Source organism: Lontra canadensis, unplaced genomic scaffold (genome assembly GCF_010015895.1).
Source record: "Lontra canadensis isolate GAN:19392208 unplaced genomic scaffold, GSC_riverotter_1.0 scaffold12, whole genome shotgun sequence".
NCBI classification, from domain to species: Eukaryota; Metazoa; Chordata; class Mammalia; order Carnivora; family Mustelidae; genus Lontra; species Lontra canadensis.
The window spans coordinates 6,012,334-6,035,377 of NW_022631006.1; the positions used below are offsets into that span (position 1 = coordinate 6,012,334).

Below are 23,044 nucleotides of genomic sequence, written 5' to 3' on the forward strand. Positions count from 1 at the left end.
AACCTGTTGATTTAACAGATACCAAGATGACTGGTTACAGACTCTGGTTAGAAATCCACCTCTTGGGGCACCTGAGTGGCTCAGTGGGTTAAGCCTCTGCCTTCAGCTCAGGTCGTGATCTCAGAGTCCTGGGATCGAGCCCCACACCGGGCTCTCTGCTCAGTGGTGAGTCTGCTTCTCCCTCTCTCTCTGCCTGTCTCTCTGACTACTTGTGATCTCTCTCTCTGTCAAATAAATAAATACAATCTTAAAAAAAAAAAGAAAGAAAGAAATCCACCTCTTACCCTCAGTAAGTGTTCCCTGCTAATGTTCCCCTGTAGAAAGAGTGTCTTTGACCCCAGCTGCTGAAACTAAATCAGATTTATTTTTGGTATAAAAGATTTTTAGCCCCAGACCCTCCTGCTTAGCTCCTCTCTCAACCCCTTCCTTCAACCACTTTTAGGTATTGATTTCCAAGGATTGGTGCCGATTAGTGGTGCTGGGGGGTTGGCACATGGCCTCAAGCAGCCTGATCTCATGGGTGGGTTGCTCAGGCTGGAACTTGAGCACCCAAGGATCCTTGATGATGTCCAGGATGGTGGCCCGTTTGGTGGCTTGGCGTAGCGTCTGGAGGACCACGTTCTAGGGCAGGGGAAAGAGAGGTCTTGGCTGAGCTCGCCCCCCATTGTGCCACACGGGCAGTGAGCAGTTGGATCTAAGAGAGAAGCAGGAGAGCCCATCACACCACTCTGGTGAAAGGGAGTGTGGCCCTGATTTTATCCGGAAGAGCCAGGCATTTAACTCCATGGAGGAGAAGGAAAGGAAGGGTACCTTGGGGGAAAACTTGCATAATCCTTTCTGGCCTAAAGAGACAGAGGCTAAAACCTGCTTAGGACTGTCATGTAAGGTGTGGAGCCCAGGGGTGTCCCTTTTAGCTCCCTCCCAGTTAACTCCTCTAGGGCAGGGGTTAAAGTATGAGATGGGTCTGGTGGGGAAGAGCCTCCCCCAGGGTGGGGAGGCCTGGGATGGGTCTTCCCTCCCTGTGGGTCATCCCTGAGGCCTCAGCCCTCCTGGGGGAGCCAGCACCTTGCACTCCTGGGAGATGGAGTAGTTAGATGGAAAAGTGACCTCCTTTTGAGTCTCTTTCAGCAGCTTCTTGAGATTGGTGTCATCAAAGGGCAGCCGGGCGACCACTAGAGTGTAGAGGATGACACCCATGCTCCAGGTGTCAGACAGGAAAGGGTTGTAGGGCAAGCCCAGCAAGATCTCCGGGCACGCATAAGCAAAGCTGCCACAGTAGGTCTGGCTGAGGTGGTTTGTAAAGCAGTTCATTTGGCGGTAAGAAGGGCTACTGTGCACTGTCTGGTTAGAAGGCACCATCTTGGCGAAGCCAAAGTCCGATATCTTCACATTCTCCCGCTTGTCCAGCAACAGGTTCTCCAACTTTAAGTCCCTACCAGCAGCAGAAAGGCTGGGGGTCAGGCTGGGGAGAGGGCTTAGTATTAGACCGGGAGCTGAAGGGCCAGGGGTCAGAGGCTAGAGATGGAAAAGGCAAAGTGGAGAGCGATGCCATTAGGCGGACACAGGGAAGAGAGGAGGAGCCATGGAGTCGTGAGCAGAGCCCAAAGGTGAGAGGATGGTACCTGAGGACCATGGGGGGCTCGTTATTGTAGTTCACGGTGCCGTGCTCACAGTGGGCGCTACAGAAATGTTCTTGAGCAGAGAATTTAGATAGAGGGGATGAAGGGGCCTAGATAACTGAGGAAGGCCAAGGGAGGAGAAAAGAAGGCAGAAAATGGGAAACATGCATGAAACCCCCTGGAGAGCCCATGGGCCCCAGCCTGGTGGCAGCACCCTCACCGGTGCACGATGCCCTTGCTGTGCAGATAGGCGATGCCCAGGGTCATCTGGGAGAACCACTTGCCAGCAAGGGGCTCAGAGCAAGCCCCGTAGCGCTGGATCCACTCCAGGACGTCCCCGCCCTGAGCCAGCTCCAGAATGATGTACACTCGGGATGTGGTTTCGATGGCCTGGTAGAAGTTGATGAGGTACTTGTGCCGCAGGACCTTCATTACCTGGCCCCGGAAGAGGGACCCATCAGACCTGGGAAGGGAGAACCCTGGCTGTGCTCCCAGCCCTCCTCCTGCTGTTCTAAGTAACTTAGAACTTTGCAAGAGGATTAAGCTCCAGAGGCCTGCATGGTCTGTGGGCAAACACTATGCTTTGGACTTTTACTTTGTGAGGGGCTGGAGGTGAGTGGGTGGGTGGAAAGAGGTTGAATTCCCATCAAATCATTTTCCATCTGCTTAGGAAGACATTCAGCCCTGATTGGGAGGGGAGGTGGGGTGTTTTGTCTCCTCCCCCTCCTAACATAGCCCTTCTGAGAAGTCTTAAGCAGCTCGGTATCAGTTCCCTTTTCCGGCCCCCTTTCCAACCTGTATCTCACGGGGCAGGAACTTGTTAAGATAGTCCTCAGAGGCCTTCTTCTTTGAGATGATCTTGACAGCCACCATCACCTTCTGCTTTGTGTAGTAAGCCTCATACACCGTTCCATAGGAGCCATTGCCAATGACCTTGCCCACCTCATAACCATAGTCCTCCATGACAGAGCGGTAGGCTGAAGTGGGTGGTGCTACCTCCGAGGTGTCTCCCTTCCCCATGGTGTTGGGCTTGCTGAGAGCAGGGAACTTTGCTACTTAAAAGCCTATTATCTGCTCAGAAAGCCAACCTTGAGCCACTGAGGGCTAGGGTACCAAAGTGAAGTCAGTCTCTGAATGCTTGCCTATATAGTCACGCAAGTCTGGGATGCTGGGCTCAACTCTCCACTAGGAACATGGAGGGGGAAGAAGGGAGCAGCAGTTCTTTTTGTCACCACTAGCTGTTGTTGCTTCTTTCTCCTCCTGGTTACGGAACTCCCCAGGGTCCCATGTTCCACATACCTCACAATTCACCTTCTTTCCACCACTGGCCACAAGGCTTGAGAATGGTGCACTGTGGAACATATTCCTGGAGACAACTTCTGCAGTCTGGTGAGACCCCCTATAGATCTAGTCGAACAAGCATGTTTATTGAGCATCCGCTGTGTGCTAGGCCGCATACTGAGTGCTGGGATAAAATCGCCAATAACACCCTATTCTCCTAGACTTTATTATCCAGAATGAGAAGCACACATGTGAGAATATTACAGAGAATTACAAGGCATTGTAGAAGCCTATTCTAAGGAATCTTAACCTTACAGTGTTTTTTGTTTATTTGGCTTAAAGCAACCACCACTTTTTTTTTTTTTTTTTTTTGCAAATTGAGCTGGGCTCAGTTGGGTGGTTCTTCTGTTGGTCTCATCTTAGCTGGGATGGTTTGTTTCTGCCACATATGGTCTCACCATCCAGCCAGACTAGCCAGAGTTCCTCCACATAATAGCACTGATTTCTTTTTATTTTCTTTTGCTTTTAAAAAAAAAAATTACCATGTAATGTATTATTTGTTTCAGGGGTACAGGTCTGTGATTCATCAGTCTTACACAATTCACAGCACTCACCATAGCACACACCTTCCCCAATGTCCATAACCCAGCCGCCTCATTCCTCCTGGCCCCTTCCCCTCCAGCAATCCTCAGAGTAGCACTGAATTTCAAAAGGAAAAAAAATCATAAATTGCACGATCAACTACGCCTAGGCTCCAAAATTGCAGAGCATCACCTCCATACCTCTATACAAGTAAAAACAGGTACAAGGTTATGAGATCTCAGATCAAAGGGATGGAAGAGACTCCACCTGTGAACCTTGAAACGCATTCTTATCTTGCTTCCCATGACCCTAAGTTCTGTAGTTTTCCTCTTTTCCCTCTAGCCATTCCTCAGACTTCACTGGAGACTTATCTTCTCTATTTGTCCCTTTATCTTATCCTGCCACAGGCCTTACTTCCTCTGGGCTTTATGTTCTCCTGTTAGGATCTCACCCGCTCCAACACTTTGGTTATTAAATCAGTGCTGACTGCTCCTAATCTCATGTCTACCCCAGATGTCCTCTGTACTTCAGATCCGCATCCAGTAGTTTACTGGACATCACAAGGACAGGTCTTTCTCAGGTCTCTTAAACTCACCATGTCCAAAATTGAACACTTTATGTTCTTGGCCTAGACTGCCTCTTTCTGTTAAGTTTTTTTTTTTTTTTTTGTAAGATTTTATTAATTTTTTTGACAGAGAGAGAGAGCACAAGTAGGGTGAGAGGCAGGCAGAGGGAGAGGGAGTAATCGGAATTCCAGCAAAGTGGGGCTTAATCTCAGGACCAGGGGATCATGACCTGAGCTGAAGGCAGTCGCTTAACCAACTGAGCCACCCAGGCACCCTCTGTTAAGTTCTACAGTCGTCTTCAGTTTACACACCCAGGTGTCATCCTAGACCCTCCCCTCTGCCTCAGCCCCTACATTCTGCCTCCTAATTATCTTTAATAATAAATTCCGGCCTCTTGAAGTGGCTGCCACTTTGGTCAAGCCTCCATCAATTCTAGCAAGCTTTCTATTCCCCGCCAGTGTTCATCCTGAACCCCAAGGCATAACACTTACTTTATTCCCACTTAAAACAATTCATTGTCTTCCCCAGTCTCAGGATCAAGTCCAAATTATTTTATATGCCTTCAGCATCTGATCCTGCTTACCTCTCCAGTTTTATCCTTTTTTTCCAAGATTTTTTTTTTTTAATTTGACAGAGAAAGAGTATAGATAGGCAGAGCTGTAGACAGAGGGAGAGGGAGAAGCGGGCTCCCCGCTGAGCAGAAAGCCCAGTGAGGGGCTTGATCCCAGGACCACCCCTGAGCTGAAGGCAGATGCTTAACCAACTGAGCCACCCAGATGCCCCCAGTTTTATCTTTTAAAATACATGCAGTGCTCCAGACAAACAACTACTCTTCCTTCATTGTTCCCTCTGTCCTGGCAAACCCCTACTCTTCCTTGAGGACTTAGCTCATGAGCTATTTTAAGGACACCTTTTACTGACTGCTCAAGCCCAAACTTGATGTTCCTCCTTCCTGGGTGCTCCCAGAGCCCGAGTACTTTCTCTGTCACCACATCTAACATAGTGTCTGTAATTGTGTTTTTTCTGCTTGCATCTCCCGCTAGGGCTGTAAGGGAGGTCAACTGACAAGAAGAGGGAAATGAAGTCAGAGGTTTGTGAAGAATGGGTTGTGGAGAATGGAAGAGAGCTAATCTGGAAAATAAGCAGGATCACTGGGCAGCACTGGGGGTCCAACTGAAGTTAAAAACATAATTTATAGACACATGATTTTAACACAGTGTTAAGATTTTTTTTTAGTATCTTGGGTATAGGTGCTTGAATATTTTTTTAAAAGATTTTATTTATTTGACAGAGCATGCACAAGCAGGGGGAGCAGCAGAGGGAGCAGGAGAAACAGGCTCCCGGCTGAGCAGGGATCCCCATGCAGGGCTCAATCCCAGCACCCTGGGATTATGACCTGAGCCGAAGGCAGATGCTTAACCGACTGAGACACCCAGGCGCCCCATAGGTGCTTGAATATTGACAGATGAACCCAAGATTAAGGTTTCCCCTGCTAGCTGGAATGAAAGAATGGAAGAGAGGCATCAAGAACACAGGCAAGAATGTGGCTGAAATGATGGAATGCAGAATCTAAGCCACATGGGTTCGAAAGACAAGCTAGAAAAAGGTCAGAGGGACAAATGGAGGGGTTGCAGTTCTCCATGAAACAAGAACAAGTCTGGAGGGAATGATGGAGGACAAGAGATTGTGGTCTCTTGCTAGAGGGGTTACCTGGATATAAGACTGTGTGTGAGCAAGGTGGGAGCATGGCACGCAGGGAAAGAACAGGAGAAGAATGAGATTTGCTGTCTTACAAAAACAATTCCAACAACAGATTATGCAGTAGGCTACTGGTAAATTCCTACTTATGAACAGCCTGCTGATCCTGCTGGCAGGGTAATTACAAAGTTTGTTGGAAGCTAGATCTACATTCTCACACTAGCAAGATGAGTTGTCCAGGGCATACCGTGGTCAGGAAGTCCCCCCAACCCCAGCCCTGCCCATCTGCTCCTCTGGACAGGTGGCTTGGTGGCAGCTCTGTCCTCCTCATGTCCAGTGGGTAAACCAGTTCATTTGAAAATGTGTATTAAGCTGCCTACTTTATACAAAAACACTGCTAAGTCCTGAGGATATCAAGATGGATAAATTACAGTCTTCCTAGGAGTAGTTAGTAATTAGCAAGAACGACAGACACGTAAGTAAAATAACAGTACAGTGAGATAAAGTGCTATAAACAAAGACTGGAAGATGTAAAGGCAGGCTTTATAGAAGAGGCATTTGCACTGTTCAAGAGGAGTCTCCAGGCACGTAAATAGGGAACGACAGACTGGGCTGTCTAGGCCGAAGGAATCGTATGAGGCTTGCAGGCTTGAGAGAACATGACATTCAAGATTCTAATTTGAATCCAGAATAGGGTTCCAAAAGGGTAATGTACCTGGAGAAGTAATAAAGATCCAGGTCTGACAGGCCTCATATACCAAGCCTTTGGAGTTTCTCCTGTGTACTCATGGTCAAATTTTGATCAAAATGGTCAAAGTCCAGGCCTGTTAAAAAACCATGATGCCTAGTCACCTCCTGATTTTGTGGACCCAGAGCTTTAAGATCCTGATTTTGTGGACCCAGAGCTCCTTGTTTTTAATAAGCTTCTAGCCGAATGTGATACACACCAAGATTTGAGAACCACTGTTGCAGGGAATAGTATATACAGTGTGTAGATGTATGAATCTTCACAGCAGCAGAGTGGAAAATGGACCCAAGAGGGGAGGTGCCCAGGAGACTAGCAAGGTGGTTGTCGTGGTAGTTTAGGTCAGAGAGGATGGGACCTGAACGAAGGTAGCCATGGAGGGCAAGTATTTGGAAGATACTGAGGAAATAAGCAGCAGGGGGGCTTGACAGCATTGATCTGAGGAGGCTGGTGATTGGGATGGGGGAGTGAGAAACAGTCCCAGGTCTCTGGCTTCTCTAAGTTACTTTTCTAATTACAAAATTCACTGATTTAGCTAAAAAACTCAATCTCCTACTTCCTAGAACCTCACCTCCTTCTCCTGCAGAGAGGAGGGCTAGGTCAGAGAGGGCAGAAGAGGGTAAATGGAGGACTTTTCAGGTCAGAAGCCACTTAGGATTTTTCCCTGCACTAGATAGTCTTTCCTCGGGGAAAGGGAACCTTAAGTCTGCATCCTTAAATGTTGCCCCCCGCTGGCCAAAAGGAAGTCACTGCCCCTGGGTCTGATCTTCAAAATTCCCCTAATGGCAGACGCCCTTGAAGTAGCGGAGACAGGCAAAGGTAAACTTTTCCAGAATAACCTGCAATACGAAATTAAGCTCGAACGTACACAGATAAATACGAACAAAAACAAAGAAAGAGTCGAACGTATGCCCAGATTCTTTACCTGCAAGTAACAATAACCCTGTCAGGCTGCCCAACTCACCAGATAAAAGGGGCGACACCCTGTCTCTTCTGCCTGCCTCCGCACCAGACCTGGCTCGGGCTTGCCTAAGTTCGGATATGGGATGGTCGTTATACGGCCAGGGAGGCCTCCGGTGCAGCCCCGGGAAAATATTTTTATTCATATATTTATTTTTCGGCGGGAGACCATTCGTGACGGATTGGGAGAGCAGTGAGGAGAGATCCAGACTCCAGGACTCTTGCACGGACCGTGCCCGAGCTGTCCTAGCACAGTGACACCCAAAGTCTCACTCCCCCTGCCCCCACCGCCCCGCCCGGGTTGGGGCCACGGACCGCCTCTCGGAGCTCGCCCTCTGCAGTTGGGGGCGAGTCCGATTGGTTCAGCCAGCAAATGCTCCCGGCGTCCGCTAGGTGTGGGCCCAGCCACCAACCCGGCTCCGTCTCCGGGACAGTCACTGGACGCGGGCGGCGGACGCGGCTCCCGGGCTTCCGCCCGACCCCCAAGTCTCCCCGGGGACGGGCGGGCGGCCCAGCAGCGACTCTTACCCCGAAGGGGCGTCCACGGCCGCGCAGCCTGGCCTCAGCTGTAGCCCCTGCCCGAGAAGCCGTCGGCCGAGCAACGCCACGGCCGCAGTGGTGGGGGCGTGGTCCCCTCTCGCTCCAAGCGAGGAGCTTTCCGCCGGGCTGAGGCCCCTGAGGGAGAGGCGGAAGTGGTAAGACTGACGTGTCCTGGGCTGCTCTGCACATCGCCAGTGGGGTGGCCCCGCCGGGGGAGCGGACTAGCCGAGCCTTGCGGGCTCTCCGGAGCTGGGCCGGCCTCCTGGCTGGAGAAACCTCGTCGAGGAGCCCTTCACTCAGCCGAGTGCGGCGTCCCGCGTGCTGCGGCCGCAGGCGCTGCGATCAGGCGCCGCGGCGGCCAACCCCGTGGAGGTCGGTCCTCAGGTCCTCTCCGGGCCGCCGCTCCGCGCCGCTCTGGGGGAGACCCGGGCAGGAGCCCAAGGGCAGCTACGGGGCCGCCGAGGCCGCGGGCGCCGCGGAGGCCAGCCCTACCCGATTGGTGAGGACCCCGCGGGTGCCGCGGGAAGGTGCCGGAGGCGCGAGGTCGCGTGGTGTTGCCATGGAAACGGGCTGGGCGCGCTGAGAGGTCCGGGGCAGGCGGACTGTGGGACCGGGACCCCAGATCTAGAGGACGAGAGCGCAGAGGCGGACAGAGACAGGATTGTACTGGGGTCGGGGGGCGGCCTCCCGAGGGAGGGTTTGAGCGGCCAGGGGGAGAGATTGGAGCTATGGGGCTTCGTTTCGAAGGACCTGAGCTGGGGCGTCAGGAGTTGATCCCTGCTTTTCATAACTGCAGGATTCCCCCAAACAGGTTCCACTGGCTTAAGGATGACAGTCCTAGGGCAGCCGCGGAGTTGGAGCTGCCAGTGGTTGCCAGTCCTGATACTGCTGCTGGGCTCATGTTATGAGCCAGGGGTGGAAGGTGTGACACACTACAAGGCCGGTGACCCCGTCATTCTCTACGTCAACAAAGTGGGACCCTACCACAACCCTCAGGAGACTTACCACTACTATCAGCTTCCGGTCTGCTGCCCTGAGAAGATCCGTCACAAAAGCCTTAGCCTGGGTGAAGTGCTGGATGGGGACCGAATGGCCGAGTCTTTGTACGAGATACGCTTTCGGGAGAATGTGGAGAAGAGAATTCTGTGCCACATGCAGCTCAATTCTGCACAGGTCAGCCTCTCTGCATTGGCGAGTGCTTAGCCCTCCCTCCCAGGGACTCATAAGAGTGCCTCCTAATTTATGGTTTTATAGCACCTCTATGGAAATGATCCGACTGGATTCTAACTACAACCCCACTGGTAGGCAGGACTCGTGGTATTATTTGCATTCACTTGAGGAAGAAACATACTTGCTCATGAGAGACTTTTTCAAGACTGCGTGGATATTGAATTACAGAGGTGACACTAGAGCCCAGAGCTCCTGACTCCAAGCTGCTTATTGGTAATAAGGTCCCACCTGTGTCACTGCTGCATCGTTGTTTCCTTCCATACCTACTTACTGGCTTTCTTAACTAGCTCCTTTACACTCTTATCTTTCCCGTGATGCTTTTTTCTTTAGCAGATCCTATCTTAGGGCACTTTTCTTTAGTTTACCCAGATCTTCCTCCACCTTGCCTTTCTCCTTTTTCTACACCTTAACCCCTATCAAGTCATATTGCTCTCTTTGGAGAATCCCAGCATACTAGGGTCTAACCCAGTGGTTTTTTTTTTTTTTTTTTTTTTTAAGATTTTATTTATTTATTTGACAGAGAGAGATCACAAGCAGGCAGAGAGGCAGGCAGAGAGAGAGGAGGAAGCAGGCTCCCTGCTGAGCAGAAAGCCCGATGCGGGGCTCGATCCCGGGACTCTGAGATCATGACCTGAGCCGAAGGCAGCAGCTTAACCCACTGAGCCACCCAGGCGCCCTAACCCAGTGGTTCTTAACAGGGGGCAGTTCAGTTTGTCTCTCAAGGGACATTTGGCAATGTCTCCTAGAGATCAGTTTGATTGTCACTGTTGGTGGTGCTACTGACACCTAGTGGGAAGGAGCCAGGTATGGTGCTTATTATAGTGACAGGACAGCTCCCTGCAATAAAGAATTATCCAGCCTCAAATATGAGTGGTGTCCAGGTTGTGAAACCTTGCTCTAACCCTCTGCCTGGGGAGGCCGTGTCTGACTCCTGACTTACTCTTTGTAGGTGGAACAACTTCGCCAGGCCATTGAGGAACTGTACTACTTCGAATTTGTAGTGGACGACTTGCCAATCCGTGGCTTTGTGGGCTACATGGAGGAGAGTGGCTTCCTGCCTCACAGCCACAAAATAGGGCTCTGGACCCATTTGGACTTCCACCTAGAATTCCATGGAGATCGAATTATATTTGCCAATGTCTCAGTGCGGGATGTCAAGCCCCACAGCTTAGATGGGTTACGACCCGATGAGTTCCTAGGCCTCACCCACACCTACAGTGTGCGTTGGTCTGAGACTTCAGTGGAACGTCGGAGTGACAGGCGCCGTGGTGATGATGGTGGTTTCTTTCCCAGAACACTGGAAATCCACTGGTTGTCCATCATCAATTCCATGGTGCTTGTGTTTTTACTGGTGGGTTTTGTGGCTGTCATTCTCATGCGTGTGCTTCGAAACGACCTGGCTCGATACAACTTGGATGAGGAGACTACGTCTGCAGGTTCTGGTGATGACTTTGACCAAGGTGACAATGGCTGGAAAATTATCCATACAGATGTCTTCCGCTTCCCTCCATACCGTGGTCTGCTCTGTGCTGTGCTTGGTGTGGGTGCCCAGTTCCTGGCCCTTGGCACTGGTGAGGTGATAAAAATTAATCAGGGATTTCTCTCAAGGGGTAGAACTAAGCAGGTGGTTTGTTCTGGAAAGATCTGCAGATCTTCTCTTCTGTCCAAGGTGAGGGGCAGACTGAAGGGGGGGTGGGGTGACCTCAAAAGGGAGGTGTATGGGGCACCTGGGTGGCTTAGTCGGCTAAGCATCCAACTCTTGATCTCAGCTCAGGTCTTGATCTTAAGGTCATGAGTTCAAACCCGGCTTTGGGCCATACTGGGCGTGGAGCTTACTTGGAAAAAAAAAAAAAGAAAGAAAGGATGTGTATATTCAGCTGTGGGTTTGCTGGACAACAGAATTAGGGGATATTGTTTTCTGGAGACCTTGGGTCTGGGTGGAAGGGGACCGATTCCTCTGAAATTGCCAGAAAAGGGAAAGACTAGGACTTGACACAGGCTTTCCACTACCACCCTGCAGGCATTATTGTCATGGCGCTGCTGGGCATGTTCAATGTGCACCGTCATGGGGCCATTAACTCGGCAGCCATCTTGTTGTATGCCCTGACCTGCTGCATCTCTGGCTACGTGTCCAGCCACTTCTACCGGCAGATTGGAGGCGAGCGTTGGGTGTGGAACATCATTCTTACCACCAGCCTCTTCTCTGGTGAGGACTGCCCTTTCCCTGGTGGGCTGGCCTGGTGGGCCGATTTGAGAAACTTAGAACACATTGTGGAACCCGGAATAGAGTGCTTCAAAGCACTCTATTTTTATTGCATCAAAGCAATAAAAATATGCAAAAGAAACAAAACCATTCAGAAGACAAGAATGCATTTCTTTTGCAAAATGTTCTAGGCAGCATGGTAAGCACTCGACGCCCCTTGCTCTCATTTAATCCTCACAGTAATCTTATGTGAAGGTAATATTGTCCCCATTTTACTGATGAGAAAAATGAACTTCCGGCTGGTTAAGTAATTTGCCTGACATTACGCTCCTAAGAGGGAGTGGAGCAGGTTTCAGACCTAGGCACCGTGACTCAAGATCCCATATTCTTGACCATTACATCAAGAATGAAATAACACTCTTTTGGGAACTTATTTTTTGATACTCCCCCCCCCTTAAAAAAAATAATTTTTTAAATTTGGAGGTGGCTACCCAACTCTAGCCTTACAAGCCAGTTTGTCCTTTCAAAGGCAGTAGTAGTGTGCATTCTAAGCCTTTTGTGTTCCCAATCCTGATTTATATTTTATCACATTTATGTTTGAACCAGAGCTTTCTGAAAACAGGGCCTTAATCCAAAGGGATGTCTCATGCTATTTAATGATAATGGATGGGGGAGGGGATGTTGTTAAGATAAGGAACGGAAACTACAGGCTATGGCAGGGCAGAGGTCTGCCTGGGAGCAGGATACTTCACACCCTCTCTCCCTGTCAGGGCTAGTCTAAGTGGGTGGTCCCAGGGATGCAACTTCCCCCTGCTGACCCTCCTTCTGGGGGCCCATCCCTGCAGTGCCTTTCTTCCTGACGTGGAGTGTGGTGAACTCGGTGCACTGGGCTAATGGTTCGACACAGGCTCTGCCAGCCACCACCATACTGCTGCTGCTGACAGTTTGGCTGCTGGTGGGCTTTCCCCTCACGGTCATCGGAGGCATCTTCGGGAAGAACAATGCTAGCCCCTTTGACGCACCTTGTCGCACCAAGAACATCGCCCGGGAAATCCCACCCCAGCCCTGGTACAAGTCTACACTCATCCACATGACTGTTGGAGGCTTCCTGCCTTTCAGGTATCCTCCCTTTATGCCATGGCCATCACTCTCAGATTCCTGACTTTTCCTTTCCCAGGACCCTAACCCAACAAGAGTGATAATCCCTGGTTCAGCTTTACCAGTAAGAGATCATTAAATGGGTCCTCCTTTCTCCAAGCAGGACTCTGCTTGAAGCACTTCACAGGTGAGGGTGTCTCACTTAGGAAGCTCTCCGGAGACGCTGCTCCCTTTCACCATCTTTCTGGTTTCTGACTTTACTGTCCACAGGCAGCACGTGGTGCTTGAAGCCCACGTCATTGCTTTTTCAATCTGTTGAGGACCTCTAGTGCCAGGCAGATGATACAGCAGAAAATCAAACAAGCAAGATCCTTGCTCTGAACCGATGAGGGCAGATGTTCTTGAAACAACTGCAGCGAGTCATGGGTAGAAGAGTCCCCATGGAGCCAGGCACTCCAGGGCAGGGACTGGAGCAGACCCACTTTCCACAGTGACCCGGTACCACGGAGGGGTGGTGGCTGGGTGTGGAGCTGGCACTGTGCTGGGGATGCACAGCCCTTTAATGCGGTGTGTCGTGTCTTCTCTTCACAGTGCCATCTCTGTGGAGCTCTACTACATCTTTGCCACAGTCTGGGGTCGGGAACAGTACACTCTGTATGGCATCCTCTTCTTTGTCTTCGCCATCCTGCTGAGCGTGGGGGCATGCATCTCCATTGCGCTCACCTACTTCCAGTTGTCTGGGGAGGATTACCGCTGGTGGTGGCGATCTGTGCTGAGTGTTGGCTCCACTGGGCTCTTCATCTTCCTCTACTCCGTTTTCTACTATGCCCGGCGCTCCAACATGTCAGGGGCGGTACAGACAGTAGAGTTTTTTGGCTACTCCTTACTCACTGGTTATGTCTTCTTCCTCATGCTAGGCACCATCTCCTTTTTTTCTTCCCTAAAGTTCATCCGTTATATCTATGTTAACCTCAAGATGGACTGAGTTTTGAGTGACAAAATTATTGCTCTTCTCTCCCATTCTTCACGTCCAGAGGCCCACTGATCTTTCTTACCAACGTCTCTTCTAATTGACTGAATTGTGTGATGGCATTGTTGCCTTCCCCTTTGCCCTTTGGGCCTCCTTTCCCCCGGAGAGCCTGAAAATTACAAATCTCTATTATATAAGGAGTATATATTTGAACTTTTTAAGTTGCCTTTAGTTTTCGTCCTGATTTTTCTTTTTACAATTATCAAAATAAAATTTATTAAGAAAAAGGATCCTGTAGTTGGGGGGTTGGTCTGGAAATAGGAACTCAAGCCGTGCCGTTAGGGGCACTGTCCCTTAGGAAGCCGGGTCGGCCGCGGAACGCACAGAACGCGAGTTCTCCGCGGAGCTTGGGAACTCTCGTCCGGGGGAACCTGCGGTGCCGGGGCCTGTTTCCGCTGAAGGCCGACGGAAGTGGCGAAGCCGAAGCTCCCTGTGGAAAGCGAGTTGAATCACCGTGGCGACGGGAGGGGCGCGGAGCAACGCCCTTTCCGCCGGAAGCGGGTTTCAGGGCTTCCACGTGCTGTCCCTCCCCCCTCCCGACCCAGTAGCGGCAGCTCGGCCGCTGCCATGGAGCCTGGCGGGCTGGAGCAGATCCTGCGGGAACTGCTGCTGCCGGACACCGAGCGCATCCGCCGGGTACGGGACGGGGGGGTGGGGGGGATCGGACCGGGACGAACAGGAGGAGGTGGTGGGAAAGCCCCGACTCTGACCCCGGGACTCCTCCCAGGCCACCGAGCAGCTCCAGACCGCTCTTCGGGACCCCGCCGCCCTGCCCGCCCTCTGCGACCTGCTCGCCTCGGCGGTCGACCCTCAGGTGAAATGCCTGCCCCTGTCCGCGGAGCGTCCCTTAGTACGCCACCGGTCGAGCCCCAGCTTGCCCCCCTGCGGGCCGCCCAGCCCCTCACATGCGTGCTTCCTCGTCCCAGATCCGCCAGTTCGCGGCCGTGCTGACCCGCAGACGACTGAGCACCAGCTGGCGACGGCTAGCGGCGGAGCACCGGGAGAGGTGGGCGGGGCCAAGGGCGGGGCGGGGCCGGGTGGAGGCGGCTCCTAGGCGGGCCAAGTACCCATACCTGCCATCTGTGTTCCAGCCTCAAGTCCCTGGTCCTGACCGCCTTTCAGAGGGAGACCGAGTAAGTGCCTACCTGCCTCCTCTTGGGATCCTGACCGACTCCAGGCTGAGACCCTCTGTGGATTTCTGCCATGTCTTTCAGCTCCGGACAGGGCCGGGGAGGGGGAAAGATGTTGTCTGTTCTAAACCAAGAGTGGAGCAAGGATTTTAAGATTGTTGAAGACTAAATTTCATGAGAATGGGTTGTGATGGTCTCCTAAACCCGAATCAGAAAAATGGAACCGAAATTCAGTCTGCGTGAGTTCAGGCTCACCAGACTACACACCCACCTTGCTGCTGGTCTCCCTGTGAGCTACCCTCTTATGTGTCCCAATTTGGCAGACCTTCTGCCCACACTTGGAGGTTTCTGTCCTGGCCACCTCATGGAGGCAGGCCCAGCATGTGCTGGGGAGGGTATTGGAGAGTGATTGCGGGTCAGGGGCAATCTCTCCTATTTGCAGGCACTCTGTGAGCCTTAGCCTGGCCCAGCTCTCAGGCACCATTTTTCGAAAGGAAGGCCTGGAGGCCTGGCCTCAGCTCATGCAGCTTCTTCAACACAGTACCCACAGCCCCCATATCCCAGAGAGAGAGGTACTAGCACATGGTGGGTGGGTGGGTGGGAGGGAGGAAGGGAGAGGGGGACTGAGCGGCTGGATAGACCATATAAGCTTTTCTCTCTCATCGCCTACACCTGGATAGATGGGGCTTTTGCTGCTAAGTGTGGTGGTGACCTCCCGGCCTGAGGCCTTCAAGCCCCACCACCGGGAGCTTCTTCGGCTTCTGAATGAGACCCTTGGTGAGGTGGGGTCTCCTGGGCTCCTCTTCTACTCCCTGCGCACTCTGACCACCATGGCCCCTTACCTGGGCACTGATGATGTGGTGAGATGTGGGTCCTCCCCTTCCCTGGCTCCCTGTCCTCAGAGCTTCTGTGTCCTCACCCTTGCAGGATGCAAAACTATTTCAGACTCTTTCTCTGCCATTTGTCGTCCCTAGCAATTGAGAGGGGATACTGCGGGCGGCTGTACCTGGGCTCCTGTGTCCAGGCTTTGAGGATGCAGCCAGCTTTTGGGGCCTGGGATGAGTGAGCGTGCATTATGCTTTTTGCCCTCCAGCCTCTTGCACGGATGTTGGTACCCAAGCTCATTGTGGCTGTGCAGACTCTGATCTCTGCAGATGAGGTGAGGACAGCATTCGGGCAGGAGCTCTGTTTTGAGGAGAGTATAGGCGCACAGGGCCCGGTCCACTGAAGTAACCCATGGTAACCCTCTGACTTGTTTGACGGGCTGGCAGGCAAAGGCTTGTGAAGCTGTGGAGGCCCTGGATGAATTGCTGGAGTCAGAGGTGCCCATCATCACCTCCAACCTCTCTGAGGTCCTCACATTCTGCCTGGAGGTGAGCCAGCGATGGGCATAGCCTCTGCTGCTTGTTTTGCTGGGAGTGTCCTTGCCTGTCTCTGATTCAAGTTCGTCTCTGGGCAGGTGGCTAGAAATGTGGCTCTGGGTGATGCGATACGCGTACGGATTCTCTGCTGCCTCAGTTTTTTGGTCAAAGTCAAGAGCAAGGTGAGTACTCCATGATGCACATGACTGCACCCCCATTTCCATCCTTGGGCTAATTTCTGGGACATTCTGTTCATCTCAGGGGTATCTTGCAATTTTCAAAACTTGATCTGGCCTCACTCCAGCTCCTGGCTGGAAGTTTGGGAGTTTCCTGCTGGACCCTTTGTGGCCTAGGAGGCTGGAATTTTTTTTTTTAAGACTTACTTATTTTATTTTATTATCATTTTTTATTTTATTTTTAAAGATTTTGTTTATTTATTTGACAGAGAGAGATACCGTGAGAGAGGGAACACAAGCAGCAGAAGTAGGAGAGGGAGAAATAGGCTCCCCACCAAGCAGGGAGCCTGATGCAGGGCTCGATCCCAGGACTCTGGGATCATGAACTGAGCAGAAGGCAGATGCTTAACAAATGAGCCACCCAGGCACCCATATTTATTTATTTTAGGGAGCTGTGTGCACATGAGCAGCGGGAGGGACAGAACGAGAGGGAGAGACAATCTCAAGCAGATTCCCTGCCAACTATGGAGCCCAATGTGAGGCTTGATCCCCATGACCCTGAGATCATGACCTGAGCCAAAGTTAAGAGTCAGATGCCTAACGTACTGAGGCAGCCAGGTGCCCAAGGCTGGAATTTTTATTGTGAGTCCATCTCGGGAGCAGATTCTCAGGGACATGGCTCCACCTTCCCTTTCAAGGCCTTACTGAAGAATCGTCTCCTGCCACCCTTACTACACACCCTTTTCCCCATTATGGCTGCTGAGCCTGCCCTGGGCCAGCTGGATCCTGAGGACCAGGATTCGGAAGAGGAAGAGCTGGAGAGTGAGCTGGTAGGAGAGACTCCTAAGCACTTTGCTGTACAGGTGAGATGTGTGACAGGTTGGGGCAGGCGGTTAGGTCTCTGTGGGGCAGAGATGGAGTCCAGCAACGTCTTCCTGATCTTTTTCAGGTCGTGGACATGCTGGCACTACATTTGCCCCCGGAGAAGCTCTGTCCCTTGCTGGTAAGTATGGCTCTGTCCTCCTGGTGCCCTTCCCTCTCCCTCAGTGTGCCTAGTTTCCCACCACTGAGGCTATTTGGGCCCTGGCAGGTGTGGAGGGCTGCGGCAGGAGTGGGCAGACTTGGACCGGGGTTTCAGCAGAGAACCATCCGTTCCCCTAGATGCCTGTGCTGGAAGAGGCCTTGCGGAGTGAGAGACCGTATCAGCGCAAGGCTGGCCTCCTAGTGCTGGCCGTGCTGTCCGATGGAGCTGGTGACCACATCAGGCAGAGGTGCCTGTTCCTCTGTCCTAGAGGGAGGGCGGGCCATGGGGAGGACCACCGCACGGCCCATGATGGTCCTAGTCTCTCACGGCTGTTGGAGCTTAAGTATGGGGAGCATTTCTCCTCACAAGTACTTTGGTTTGAAAGATAATTGAAATGGCTACCTCAGCTGTGGAGAGCAGGGGGCGGTGCCTGCTGTCAGTGACATTGCCCTGGTTTCACCCCGGAAATAAGGGGCAGGGCTCAGCCTAGGGCTTTCTGGCCCCGCCCCTCAACCAGCATCTGGCTTCCGCAACCCCAGGCTGCTGCCCCCACTGCTGCAGATCGTATGCAAGGGCCTGGAGGACCCATCCCAGGTGGTCCGCAATGCTGCACTGTTTGCCCTGGGCCAGTTCTCGGAGAACCTCCAGGTCAGTGAGGCTGAACGTGGGCGGCCACCCTAGCAGAGCCCCACCCATCCCCAGGACCAGCTTCTCCTCAGCTTCATCTCTTCACTCATCCCTGCCACCACTGCACTTAGTGGGGCGCTTTGAGGGCACAACCCCGGTCAGCTGACTCGGGGCCTCCTTACCCCTCCCCCAGCCCCACATCAGCAGCTATGCAGGAGAGGTGATGCCACTGCTCCTTGCCTACCTGAAGTCGGTGCCTCCTGGGCACACAAACCACCTCGCCAAGGCCTGCTATGCCCTGGAGAATTTCGTGGAGAACCTAGGTAGGTGTGGGAGGGAGGGGACAGAGCTGTCACTTTGGATGAAGGGGGTGGGATGTGCTGCCTGCGGCAGGGAGAGGTGTGTGGCAGGCTTCCAAGGAGCCCTGGGCTGGATGTTAGAGGTCAGCTTGGAAGCAGAGGGCCCCCAGAAAGTAGGAGACCTGGGCTGTTTGTTAGATGCTTGCCCTTTCCCGCAGGGCCCAAGGTGCAGCCCTACCTTCCAGAGCTGATGGAGTGCATGCTGCAGCCTCTGAGGAATCCCAGCAGCCCCCGGGCCAAGGAGCTGGCTGTGAGCGCCCTGGGAGCCATTGGTGAGGAGAAGGCTGCGGGTACTGGGTTACCCTACGGAGCCTGTGGCACGTGGTCCCGGTGATTCTCATTCCAGCTCTGATTCTGTCCTTCTGTCCCTCAGCCACAGCTGCGCAGGCCTCCCTGCTGCCCTACTTCCCCACCATCATGGAGCACCTGCGGGAATTCCTGCTGACAGGCCGCGAGGACCTCCAGCCTGTGCAGATCCAAAGCCTGGGTGCATAAGGGGCTCAGGCGGGGCTCCCAATGCTGGGGAAGGGCCAAGGGGTTCATGAGGATCTCCCCCAGGCCCCCACAGATATCTTCCCATCCAAGGAGGCACTCTTCCTACTGTACCCAGAAACCAGTGGGATTGCTCAGTTAACCCCCAGCTGCCATCTTCAGTCCCCCAGATTTTGGCCTTGTATCTGTCTGGTTCATGGTTGCCTCCTAGTACTAACCTGGCCCTTGTCCACACAGAGACTCTTGGGGTGCTGGCTCGAGCAGTGGGGGAGCCCATGAGGCCCCTGGCTGAAGAGTGCTGCCAGCTGGGGCTGGGCCTGTGTGACCAGGTAGACGACCCTGACTTGCGGCGCTGCACGTGAGTGAGCCCCTGTCCTGCCCCCACCCCGTGCCTCCTGCCTGCCCACTGGATCCCCAGCCCTGAGCCTAGAACCCGGTCCTTTGGTTCTGGACCGTGGGTTTCCCCGGGCTTCCCCATTTTGTCTGGCTCCAGCAGGTGGGACTGTACGGCTTCCACCTGCCTCCACCAGGTACAGCCTATTTGCAGCCTTATCAGGGCTCATGGGGGAGGGCCTGGCACCCCACCTGCCGCAGATCACCACGCTCATGCTGTTGTCCCTGCGTTCCACGGAGGGCATTGTGGTGAGCAGAGAATGGGTGGGCGGAGTTGGTTCAGGAAGGGCAGCCCTGGGGTGGCAATCATCTGGTCACAGCTGAGCCCAAGTCCCTGCTGCACCTCCTCTGCCCAGCCTCAGTATGACGGAAGCAGCTCCTTCCTTCTGTTTGACGACGAGAGTGATGGGGAGGAAGAGGAGGAGCTCATGGACAAGGATGAGGAAGAGGAGGATGACTCTGAGATCTCAGGGTGCGGAGGGGTGCCATTCTGCTCAGAGGAACCCTGGCTTTGGGCAAGGGCCCTGTGCCCCTGCCCGCGTAGGTGCCTGATCACTGCCATCCCCCACCTTACTGCAGGTACAGCGTGGAGAACGCCTTCTTCGATGAGAAGGAAGACACCTGTGCTGCTCTGGGGGAGATCTCGGTGAACACCAGGTGAGCCTTGGCCCTTTCCTGACACTGGGAACCCCACCTGGGAGCTCCTTCCCCATGGCTGTGTGCCTATCCACAGTGTGGCCTTCCTTCCGTACATGGAGAGTGTCTTTGAAGAAGTATTCAGGTTGCTGGAGGTGAGAGGGCCAGCGGACGGAGCAGGTGGGGTCCCCGGGGTGAGGGGTCCTGTATTGGCCATGACCACAGCAGGCCTGTCCTGCACGTCCTCGTCCTGCAGTGCCCTCACCTGAACGTGCGGAAGGCAGCCCATGAGGCCCTAGGGCAGTTCTGCTGTGCACTGCACAAGGCCTGTCAGAGCTGCCCCTCGGAACCCAACACCACGGGTGAGCAGCGGAGAGTGGGGCCTCCAGAAACTGTGGACAGTGGGGTCGGGGGCGGGGGAGGGCAGGGCCTAACCGGGGCCTCAGCCAATGATGTCCCCAGCTCTGCAGGTCGCCCTGGCCCGGGTGGTGCCATCCTACATGCAGGCAGTGAGCAGTGAGCGGGAGCGCCAGGTGGTGATGGCTGTGCTCGAGGCGCTGACGGGGGTGCTGCGCAGCTGCGGGCCCCTGGTGCTGCAGCCCCCCGGGCGCCTCGCTGAGCTCTGTGGCATGCTCAAGGCCGTGCTGCGGCGGAAGGTGAGCGGGGCAGGTGGGCTGCAGGGAGAGGAGCTGGCCTGGCCGGAGGCTACAGGTCCAGCCTCTCCCCACCTCCCCATCATGGAGAGAAGGGACCAGAGAGCCCAGGCTGAGCTGAACGCTCCTCCTGCAGACAGCCTGTCAGGACCCTGAGGAGGAGGAGGAGGAAGAGGAGCAGGTGAGAGTGCGGGAGGCACATGGTGGGAGCAGGCTGTCCCTGGGGTATCTGCAGAGCAGGGATGGACAGTGTCCCTGGGCCTCAGGGAGCCAAGGCTGCTAAAAGGTTGGTTATGGCTTTGAATAATGCATCCCTGCTCCCATGAAGGCAGCGGGGGTTCTGGAAAAGCTTTCTGCAGGTGAGGGTCTGGGGGCAGGGAGGATGGGATTGAGAGGGGAGAGGAGGCTCACCAGGAGAGAAAGCTGGGCTTCACAGGAGCCCAGCCTGGCAGGGCCCAATCCCATCAACCCAGGGCCACCCCTGGGGGCCACCTATGGTGGTGGCAGAGCACTGGGTGGGGCGTGGTCCCTGCAGCAGAGCTAGCCCTGGTACCCTAGCAGGCCGAGTATGACGCCATGTTGCTAGAGCATGCTGGAGAGGCCATTCCTGCCCTGGCCGCTGCAGCAGGGGGAGATGCCTTTGCCCCCTTCTTCGCCAGCTTCTTGCCGTTGCTGCTGTGCAAGACGGTGAGTGCTCTGCACCCTGGCCTCCAACCCCATCCTGCCTGTGTGCCCAGTGCCTGGCCCCACCCTTGACTCGCACTCTTCCCCCCCCACCAGAAACAGGGTTGCACCGTGGCAGAGAAATCCTTTGCTGTGGGGACACTGGCAGAGTCCATTCAGGGCCTGGGTGGTGCCTCAGCCCAGTTCGTGTCCCGGCTGCTCCCTGTGCTGTTGAGCACCGCCCGGGAGGCTGACCCTGAGGTGCGGAGCAATGCGGTCTTCGGGCTGGGTGTGCTGGCGGAGCATGGGGGCCGGCCTGCTCAGGAGTATCCTCGGGCTGTCAGGGGCGGTGGGGGCGGCCAGTGGGGAGTGGAGAGTATCCCTGGGGCTCCAGGATGGGAGAGGTCTGCCGTGGGCCTGTTCCTTGACTGTGAAACCAGATACTTCCCCAAGCTGCTGGGGCTGCTGTTGCCCCTCCTGGCACGGGAGCGCCACGATCGCGTCCGTGACAACATCTGCGGGGCACTGGCCCGCCTGCTGATGGCCAGTCCCACAAGGAAACCAGAGCCCCAGGTGAGGGCTGGGGGCAAGGCCCAGAAGCTGCGGGGGCGGGGTGAAGGAGACAGAACAGCAGTCTGAGGCCTCTCTGTGTCCAGGTGCTGGCTGCCCTGCTGCACGCCCTGCCCCTTAAGGAGGACTTGGAGGAGTGGGTCACCATAGGGCACCTCTTCAGCTTCCTGTACCAGAGCAGCCCCGACCAGGTGAGTTGGAGGGGAGCTTCACGCTCCAGCCAGAGGCAGGCTTGGCCTCCCTTATAGCTGACGCAGTCACAGCCTAATCTGCTCTTGGACACTCCTGTGTCCTTACTCTGCCAGGGTCGATAGCCGGGTCCCCTCACGGCGCAGCAGTTTTCCCTCGGGAGGCCCCATGCTCCCTGGCCCTGTGCACCCTCCTGTGGGAGGCAGAAGTCACAGCTTCCCTGGGCTGACTTCCTACACTGGGGTTCCTTCCTACGGTGTTCCTCAGAGCATGGACATCTCTGGGCCACCCTCCCTGTCCCTTCCAGTTAGAGCAGCTCTGGTTTCTGAATGCAATTCATCTGCACCAACCAGCTAGGTTTGGACTTGGGTGCCCACGTTCCTGTGTCATTCACCTCTGTCCTGCACCTTCAGAGCCTGCCGTGTTGGTGGACCTCCTCTGAGTGTCTGGGCTTTTGGTCACCATCTGTCTCCTTCAAAGAAAAAAATTACTCCCACCATGTTTCATGGGTCCTTCTTGGGTTTCCCAGTTGTCTCAGATGTGAAACAGGGTCATGTGTATATCCCTAGCAGGAGACTCCGGCTCTCCTCGGGCCCGGGGCCCAGGGCTGCTGGCACTCCCAAGTCAGCCTGTTTCCCCCGCCCCACAGGTTGTAGATGTGGCTCCCGAGCTCCTGCGCATCTGCAGCCTCATCCTGGCTGAGAACACGATCCCACCAGGTGAGTGGGGTGGCAGTGGGCAGGGTGGGGGGAGGTGGGGGCCAGCTAGGGACCTGCAGGCCAGGCCTCCCCGCTCTCTCTCTCTTCGCTCTCCAAACAGACACCAAGGCTACACTGCTGCTGCTCCTGACGTTCCTGGCCCAACAGCACACTGACAGCTTCCACTCGGCCCTGGGCTCGCTGCCTGGTGACAAAGCTCAGGAACTCCAGGCTGCCCTGGGCCTCACCTAGACTGGGGGCTACAGCCGGGCCAGAGAGAGTAGAGCCTGCCCAGGCCCCAGGACCACCTCTCAGCCCTGTTTCAGCTCACGCCTTACCAAAGATTCTGGGCCTCATACCTACTCGGGAGTCTCAGCCCCACTTGCTGCCTTATGGGGGTGTCTCTAGGGCTGGGTCTGTTAACGCTGTGGGACAGTGCAAATGGAGTCTTGACATCCTACCCCAATAAAGGCAGTTCGGTTACTGCTTGACCAGTAGCTCTGAGAGCAGGAAACACAGAG

The 23,044-nt window shown here is 54.4% G+C and overlaps 3 protein-coding genes and 1 long non-coding RNA gene across 11 annotated transcripts; 3 read left to right on the forward strand and 1 right to left on the reverse strand.

The window, feature by feature from the left end:
- Positions 1–342: 342 nt before the first annotated feature.
- On the reverse strand, positions 343–8,190 carry TSSK4 (testis specific serine kinase 4). 5 transcript variants are annotated; one of them, XM_032856302.1, is made up of 4 exons: positions 7,980–8,190; positions 1,840–2,054; positions 1,066–1,462; positions 343–621 (listed from the first exon to the last, which is right to left on the reverse strand). In XM_032856302.1, exons 1-4 carry the CDS (start codon positions 8,178–8,180, stop codon positions 439–441), a joined length of 996 nt encoding a protein of 331 aa, XP_032712193.1. In that variant the 5' UTR covers positions 8,181–8,190; the 3' UTR covers positions 343–438. The 5 variants fall into 5 exon arrangements, with proteins under 5 accessions (XP_032712193.1, XP_032712194.1, XP_032712191.1 ...); XM_032856303.1 differs by lacking the exon at positions 7,980–8,190 and adding an exon at positions 2,415–3,266 and having other exon boundaries at positions 1,066–1,432; XM_032856300.1 differs by lacking the exon at positions 7,980–8,190 and adding an exon at positions 2,415–3,266.
- On the forward strand, positions 8,131–13,782 carry TM9SF1 (transmembrane 9 superfamily member 1). Of its 3 annotated transcripts, none has more exons than XM_032856292.1 (6): positions 8,131–8,146; positions 8,803–9,164; positions 10,171–10,792; positions 11,242–11,427; positions 12,270–12,543; positions 13,114–13,782. In XM_032856292.1, exons 2-6 carry the CDS (start codon positions 8,820–8,822, stop codon positions 13,505–13,507), a joined length of 1,821 nt encoding a protein of 606 aa, XP_032712183.1. In that variant the 5' UTR covers positions 8,131–8,146; positions 8,803–8,819; the 3' UTR covers positions 13,508–13,782. The 3 variants fall into 3 exon arrangements, with proteins under 3 accessions (XP_032712183.1, XP_032712182.1, XP_032712184.1); XM_032856291.1 differs by lacking the exon at positions 8,131–8,146 and adding an exon at positions 8,390–8,490; XM_032856293.1 differs by lacking the exons at positions 8,131–8,146; positions 11,242–11,427 and having other exon boundaries at positions 8,797–9,164.
- Positions 9,171–10,086, forward strand: LOC116867025. The gene is made up of 2 exons (XR_004382543.1): positions 9,171–9,689; positions 9,907–10,086. It is a non-coding gene; the product is annotated as an uncharacterized LOC116867025 (long non-coding RNA).
- Positions 13,783–13,851: 69 nt separating the features above from the next.
- Positions 13,852–23,020, forward strand: IPO4 (importin 4). Of its 2 annotated transcripts, none has more exons than XM_032856290.1 (30): positions 13,852–14,188; positions 14,280–14,366; positions 14,479–14,558; positions 14,644–14,685; positions 15,125–15,254; positions 15,363–15,542; positions 15,776–15,841; positions 15,954–16,055; positions 16,142–16,225; positions 16,918–17,082; positions 17,169–17,222; positions 17,381–17,490; positions 17,783–17,891; positions 18,064–18,193; positions 18,388–18,501; positions 18,603–18,716; positions 18,959–19,079; positions 19,252–19,363; positions 19,471–19,586; positions 19,694–19,771; positions 19,848–19,905; positions 20,007–20,112; positions 20,213–20,406; positions 20,540–20,584; positions 20,962–21,090; positions 21,184–21,392; positions 21,507–21,639; positions 21,723–21,827; positions 22,475–22,544; positions 22,645–23,020. In XM_032856290.1, the coding sequence occupies exons 1-30, from the start codon at positions 14,120–14,122 to the stop codon at positions 22,773–22,775; spliced, it is 3,243 nt and encodes a 1,080-aa protein (XP_032712181.1). In that variant the 5' UTR covers positions 13,852–14,119; the 3' UTR covers positions 22,776–23,020. The 2 variants fall into 2 exon arrangements, with proteins under 2 accessions (XP_032712181.1, XP_032712180.1); XM_032856289.1 differs by having other exon boundaries at positions 14,062–14,188; positions 20,965–21,090.
- Positions 23,021–23,044: the final 24 nt, after the last annotated feature.

What these genes read in the sequence shown, in the direction of transcription:
- TSSK4 (XM_032856300.1), bottom strand. Translation starts at nt 2,639, where the DNA reads ATGGGGAAGGGAGACACCTCGGAGGTAGCACCACCCACTTCAGCCTAC. An exon ending in TCCTGCCCCGTGAGATACAG is followed by an intron (nt 2,055 to 2,414) that starts GTTGGAAAGGGG and finishes TTCCGGGGCCAG; the next exon opens with GTAATGAAGGTCCTGCGGCA. An exon ending in CCATCTCCCAGGAGTGCAAG is followed by an intron (nt 622 to 1,065) that starts GTGCTGGCTCCC and finishes CCCCTGCCCTAG; the next exon opens with AACGTGGTCCTCCAGACGCT.
- IPO4 (XM_032856290.1), top strand. Translation starts at nt 14,120, where the DNA reads ATGGAGCCTGGCGGGCTGGAGCAGATCCTGCGGGAACTGCTGCTGCCG. An exon ending in AGGCCGTGCTGCGGCGGAAG is followed by an intron (nt 20,407 to 20,539) that starts GTGAGCGGGGCA and finishes CTCCTCCTGCAG; the next exon opens with ACAGCCTGTCAGGACCCTGA. An exon ending in TGAGAACACGATCCCACCAG is followed by an intron (nt 22,545 to 22,644) that starts GTGAGTGGGGTG and finishes CTCTCCAAACAG; the next exon opens with ACACCAAGGCTACACTGCTG.
- TM9SF1 (XM_032856292.1), top strand. Translation starts at nt 8,820, where the DNA reads ATGACAGTCCTAGGGCAGCCGCGGAGTTGGAGCTGCCAGTGGTTGCCA. An exon ending in GTTCCTGGCCCTTGGCACTG is followed by an intron (nt 10,793 to 11,241) that starts GTGAGGTGATAA and finishes ACCACCCTGCAG; the next exon opens with GCATTATTGTCATGGCGCTG. An exon ending in GGAGGCTTCCTGCCTTTCAG is followed by an intron (nt 12,544 to 13,113) that starts GTATCCTCCCTT and finishes TTCTCTTCACAG; the next exon opens with TGCCATCTCTGTGGAGCTCT.